The sequence below is a fragment of the Sceloporus undulatus genome, chromosome 1, assembly GCF_019175285.1.
Source record: "Sceloporus undulatus isolate JIND9_A2432 ecotype Alabama chromosome 1, SceUnd_v1.1, whole genome shotgun sequence".
Lineage (NCBI taxonomy): Eukaryota > Metazoa > Chordata > Lepidosauria > Squamata > Phrynosomatidae > Sceloporus > Sceloporus undulatus.
Window position 1 is genome coordinate 104,228,114 of NC_056522.1, and position 6,869 is coordinate 104,234,982.

The 6,869-nt window shown below is 35.3% G+C and overlaps 1 protein-coding gene across 1 annotated transcript in view; it reads left to right on the forward strand.

Moving 5' to 3' along the window:
- Window positions 1-6,182, forward strand: part of MAN1A1 (mannosidase alpha class 1A member 1) — a 79,553-nt gene extending 73,371 nt beyond the window's left edge. The window contains exons 11-12 of the mRNA XM_042454093.1: window positions 529-644; window positions 1,426-6,182. Of these exons, the coding sequence (XP_042310027.1) occupies window positions 529-644; window positions 1,426-1,549 (240 nt within the window). The 3' untranslated portion in view covers window positions 1,550-6,182. The remainder of the gene's footprint in view (window positions 1-528; window positions 645-1,425) is intronic.
- The last annotated feature ends 687 nt before the right edge of the window (window positions 6,183-6,869 follow it).

Sequence of the window (6,869 nt, forward strand, 5' to 3'; positions counted from 1 at the left end):
TGATGACAATCAAACTGATGAAACCTTTATGAAAACTTTGTGTATTATTTTTCTCTTTTTGGTCTTAGCTGAAAAATTTGTTCTGTTCTTGAGAAACTCTAGCACAGTAAATATTCAGAGCAATCCTAATTCCCTTGGATGGTTGTCAAAAGCAGATGAAGTGGAAGGCTGACTGTGGTCTAAAACACACTGCAGAAATAATCCAGTTTGATACCACTTTAACTGCCCTGGCTCAGTGCTAAGGAATCCTGGGAATTGTAGTTTATTGCAGCACCAGAGCACTCTTGACAGCAAAGGCTAAATGTCTCACAAAACTACAGTTCCCAGAATTTCCTAGCATTGAGCCAGGGCAATTAAAGCGATCTCGAACTGGTTTATTTCTGCAGTGTGTTTTGGACCTGTGTCTACCAGAAAGCTTCACATGTGTAACCCAGTGTTATTGAGAGTGTAAAGAAATGTTTTATATTGAAGGATAGAATACATGTCTATAACATATCTCATCAAACTCTTTTCTCTTTTGAAATTCAGGCATTGGAAAAATACTGCAAAGTAGATGGTGGTTATTCTGGAGTTAGAGATGTGTACAGCAACCATCAAAGCCATGATGATGTACAGCAGAGTTTCTTCCTTTCAGAAACACTCAAGTAAGCAATTGAAAAGTAGAAGACAAAGTGTGGGCATTCTTCATCTGGATAGCAGAAAGGGAAACTAAGAAAGAGGTGTTGAGCTTATAATGGCTGTTACTTTAATTTCTGAGACTTGTGAAAACCTCTCAATGAAATACTGGCAGTTAAAATGCTTCCCAGAGAGTTACATAAGGGAGTATTTTAACAAAAATGTCAGTCTCTTGAAACAAACTAGGATGCCTGAGCATTTCTGTCTTAAATGTTATTCAAAATATAATTTTGTGTTACAGAGTAATCAAACCTTCTTGACTATAATTTTGATGTATGAAGCGGTGATACTTTATGAAGCAGACTGAGGAGATTCAGAATTAATAATTTCTCTTGGCCTGGATAAACTATTTGTTAAAACCAGAATTCATAAGAGTGTCTTATTGATTTAGAAAGGAAATAATGTCTTGAACTTTTATCTTCATGCTTACTGATTTGTACAGTTCAAGCCCTAAAGAGGGGGAACTCCTTTCCTCTCTGGGATGTGGGAGGGGCAAATGACTATCTTTGAGAGAATAGGCATTTTATCAATGAAGAGTTCAATGGATATAGTTTAAGAATGAAACTGAAATAGAGGTACATCCAGGAGCCCAGCAATTTCCTCTTATTGTCCTAATTCTTAAATTCATGGCTCCATTAATGATTTAGAGAATTGTTTGGATAGATAGAAATACAAATGAGTTTGTTACTATTTCTACATAATTTTCCAGTTTTGTGATTGTTAAACATCCTTTTTTCTCCTCCTTGCCAGGTACTTGTACTTATTATTCTCTGAAGATGACCTTCTTCCATTTGAACATTGGGTTTTTAACACTGAGGCACACCCTCTTCCAATTCTAACAAGCGAAGAAGCGCAAAAAAGAAAAGGAAAATAAAAAAATGCTGAATTTTGTTTGGGGCACATGATATAATTATTAATATTCCAGAGACATCATTTTAAACTTTTTTTTTTTTTTTGCAGTCTGCTCTCAATCCATGCAATATTTATCAAGGGACCTAAAATCATTAATCTTATTTATGTTTTAATAGAAATAGTAACTTGTCATCTCCAGATTTTGTTAGGCCACAGTGTGCACCTGGCCAAACAGAACACTGAACTCAACGTGTGACTTGTTTTCTGTTTTATTTTTGACTGCAAAATTCTATCCTCCTCTGTGAGGAGATGTCTGCTTTAAGCTGTAATACTTTGCTGTGTTGCAAAAAGCCATAAAGAATTAAGTATCAAGAGCTTTTTCTTTTTTAATCTGTGTTAATGTGGTTTGTCTAATCACTAGAGACAAATCTAACTGTGACAGCCTCTTCTTATGCGGGTCTATCATTAATTGGTAATTTGAATACTTAAGAAGATATATGTTCATGAAAACTACATGAGAATATTTTCACTTCATCTGTGAACGCTATTGTGTTAAATTGTGATTCATCTTAAAGGTAAAGCCTGGATTTTGAAACTTTTTCGAAATGTACTTTGAGAACATAGCTGAAAATCAGATCTAACCACAGATAAATTTGGTACCCTGTGTTTTACTGTATATGTGTCTAGTTTCACAAACGACCACAAAACCAAGAGCATGCAAGCTGCCCTCTGGGCAGAGCTTCTGAGACTGAAATTCTCAAAGTCATCTGTTAGTGAGGTGGAACTTCAGCATAATTTGCACTGGAATGCAAAAACTGTATCTCTTTGAAACCTGTAATATTAGATGCAAGATGGGTTAATCCTAATATGTGAAATCCTTTGTATGTTTTGAATCTTCTCCTGTTTAAAAATTTAGACAGGCTAGTCCCATAAGTTTGTTATTGCAGTTTCAACATTCCAATTAGCATTGTGTAAAATTTAATAGATACCAGGAACAGTGTTTTTGTGTTATGAAAGTTTAAAAAAAAAACACGCTCCAGCATCATGGTTTCACTTGCAAAGGCCCTCAACAGGATTGGGCCATAGGTGTGAAATATACACTGTGTGATCTGGCAATTTCAATGACAAGAGCATATAAGCAATAATTCTCCCTAACCTTTCCCCCACCCAAGATTTTACCTGCTTCCTGTTTTGTGCCTCTCCATGCGAAATCACATAACCAGTTATTAACCACCCTCCAAGTTTAAAAAGATGTTCTGATGAATGAGATAGAAAAGTCGCAGATTTGAGAATAAACGTGTGAGAAGTGAGAAGCTGGCATGGGACTTTTCACTTGCTCTTCAATGCTACTTATACTAAAGGCATAACTTCATTGTACTTGGATATGATGTTGGTGTATGGTTCATTTTAGCTTTCACGGGAACTTGTATAATAAAATCATGAAAATATTTTTCTTACTTAATTCAAATGGATATTTGTTTCTGATTATAGATTCCACTGACATCGTTATCATTAAGAAAATTATTCAAATTGAAAGAAGATTTTCATATCTTCAACTCTTGTGTTTTATGTTTGATTCTTACATTATTTTTCATGAAAAAACAATTTGAAAGCATGGTGTTAGAAACAATGTTGTGGTAAATGTTAATCTGAATATATTTTCATTGGTCCTTCTGAGAAAAGAAGTATGTCTTCATACTATATTTAAATGTCCTGTTTCCGCATTTGGAGGTGTTAGGAACAGTTTAATTCCAGATCCTCATTCCTATAGGTGTGACTGAAGAAAGCCAAATGTAATTCAGTTTTATCTTTTTTTATAAATAAACTATCTTTAGCTTAATTATGTGAGCACTAAGTAATATTTATACTTGGGCACTGTAGCTTCTACTGCTCACAGTAATGTGTTTCTCCAGCAGAGTGTGCATTCTGTCATATCACAGGCAAGCACAACTGTGTGTAGATTAAAAATAAAATTAATTAGAGTGAAATTAAACACCTTGGTGTTTTGAGCCAATAACGGTGGCTTCTGTGACTGCACAGCCTGTCATATCAAGAGAAAGATCTGCAGTATGTAATTACTGGAGAAGATAAGTTCAAAATACTCACTGCAGCACAGGTTTTCTAGTCTTGGAACTCAGACTTATGTAACTCAGAATGATTATCAAACCTGTTTTAAGGATTCATGCCTGTAGCAAAACAAAATGCAGGACAGCAGTTACATGTATGGTCTAACCATGGGCAATGCTATCGGCTGCAGAGCTCGATTTTAGAGTGTTGCAATCTGTGAAGCAGCTTCAATACAATGAAAATAGTTTCTGTCCATTTCCTAAGCTTAAGAGTGAAGCTCCACTCTAACTCTCTTTGGCCTAAATCCAGAATTGTGCTGATACTAAAACTGTAGCATTACATAATTTTCTTCCTTTTTCTCCCCCCCCCCCCCCAAAAAAAACACCTGGCTCTAGAATTGCTCAGCCCAACAGAGGTGATTTTAAGAGTGCACAGGGGACTGCCTTGGGGAATAGGGATTGCCCGCTTCTTCTTTTATTCTGCTTTGATGTTGTGCCAGCAGAAGACTAGCATTGAATACTGCCCATGAAGAGCTACCATTGATACTGGAAATCATGATGCTTACCAAGACTGATCCTCAAAAACTTTTTCCCCCGAACAATAAGACAGAAGCACCATTCTTCAAAGTTCTACCTCAGAGCTCCATTACCAGTTCGTTTTTTCCCCTTTAACCCCTTGGTAGCAACATCCACCTAGATGAGCATGAATTGTCCTATATTTTGCAGGAGATCCTCTTGGTCTTCTAGTGTGGGGGAACAGACTTGAATCAAAGAGCAGGATTGCCTTGTCCATGTATTCTATTTTCTGAAACAACCAATATGTATAAAAATTGTGTTTATGTAACACAATTTTCAGTTCTCTTAGGTAATATCCCATTTCTGCCTTCTACCTAAATTCCTTCAACCCTCCATTTTGGATACACTGGATACCAGGTCCTATGCTGTGCCAATCAATTGCTTCTACTTGCACATAATTTTAAAACATTTTCTTGTTAAATAAATATTCGCTAGGTATTTGTTTTCATCTGTACACATTTACTTATATTAAAAGAAACTGTTTAGTACATCAAGTAAATTGATCTTGTACATCACCTAGAAATATTTTCCATTTACTTATAGACATTCCAATAATTATTATTTTACAGTATTTTATTTGCCTTTGCAAAAAAAAAAAAATTGACCTTTCAGGTTCTAACATATTCAACAATCCATGCATGTAACAGCCTGGTCTGCTTTAGTAAAGCCCTAGCTCCTGTGTATTGGTTAATGTTAAAGAACTGACTAATGCTATACAAAATAAATCCTAAATTTAATAAAATTAGGATTATTCTAACCTCATGCCCCAAAGCAGGGTACTCTGCACTCAGAGGAGCCTGTTCTTCCAAAATGTGATCATAGCAGTCCTTTAAAGGAAAATTGCCCAAACCTGTCTAATGGTTAAAAGCAAAAATTAGGAACACAACAACCGTAAATTGCCTGATACATGGATTCTCCATGCCCCCTCTATTTTTGGTGATGTTAGGCTTTCAGTATGTGCTGCTGTCAAAATGTGCTGGCTCCACTTTGGGGAAACCTGACTGCCTGAAATGATTATTATGCCCCATGATATTTCTGTGCCTGTCACTATAAACAATAGAAAGTACATTTATGAATGTAGCAAGGATTGTATTAGACACTTTCCTACCCACCACTGCTCTCGAAGTAATTCACACAAACAGGTGTAATTTTATTAATATCATCAACATATGTTTTCATCAGCTTCATATTTTCTCTTTACAGGAGTTATGGTTATGGTAATTTCTTCATGGGTGTTATTATTTAAAAGAGCACAAAGTTTTTATGGTTCTATAACATACAGTAATCAGGTTGTATGTATAAGCTGCACTATAATGTAACTTTTTTGTAAAGTGATGTAACTTAGACAAGAAGATTGTATACCCTGTAGAAACTGCTAAAGTAAAAGAGAAACATGTTTTATATCTTTAAAAGTATTCATGTTGTGTTTAACACAAGAACACCAAAGTATAAAACTTCAGAGTGATTACTGTTTCAAGTTATGGCTACATCCTGAGATTATTTACAGTAATGTAAATCGCTTCAGAATTACCTTTTAGTGTTTATGAACAATTGTCATACAACCACCCTGGAAAAAAAACCTGTAAACTGTGTACATTTAAAGGAAATAACTATGGGGTGACTGATTAAATGCTACCACTGTATATGCATTTTAAAACTAAGGCAATTTTTGTTTTTAAAAGGTCTGTCCCTGTTTAGACAGTGTCTAAACTTCCATTGCTCTTCATCGTATCACAATGCAGTTCTTTCAATATCTATTCAGTCCTGAAAAGTTACAAACCTAAATCCCATATGTGTTGTATGACAGTATGACAGCTCTATGATTCCCAAATGACACCTTGTTGATATGGTATACTTATCATGCAGTCATTTTGTGTTTTAATTTGTGCATATCCCACTTTGTCTTTTTCCACCTTTATAGAAATCTCTGAAGTTATGAGAGTTCAAAATGTTTAATTTTTAAGAACTATATTTGTAAAAAAAAATCTATTGTGAATAAAGCCTTTTAATACACCTTTTGTTTTGGCAGACTTTATTTTTGTGTATTTTGGTAACCAGTGGGTCCAAGTGTTCCGTTTTGGCTGTATCTGCTAATTTGGTTATTTCCACTACAGCGCTCCCAAAATAAACATATGAAACTGTCCCCATAGTTAATTGAACAATGGGCCCATTTGGTCTAGAACTGCCTGCTCTAACTGACAGGTTTCCAGGACTCCGAAAAAGATTCCCCAAGTCTATCACCTGAATGTTTTACCTATACATGCCAGCAACTAAAATCTTTCACACCCAAAATATATATTCTGTCCCTGCTGTTAGGATTTTGAGTGCACTGCCAAGAATAATAAATGTTAACTTCAGTCAGCCCCATGCTAAAACTAATTTTGTTACAGCTTACCATCTTCCCATTCTGCTGCACAAGATGTTTACTAGAGGTATTGTGAAATTATAACATGAAGTTCTCATATGGAGAACATATGGATTCAGCTTCTACTTAGGGTAAGTAGAGAAATGCTGAATAATGTCCCATTATTCTTGTGTAGGTGATCTGTTAAAAGATTAAATGATACCTGTGTATTGCCCCAACCTACTAGAACTGAAAATGTTTGTCCAAGATGAAATGAGAAATTGAATTACAATGGTGGCAATTCATAATGTTAAGCATCTAAATCTGCCTATTTGATGAATGCAAACAATGCAGTG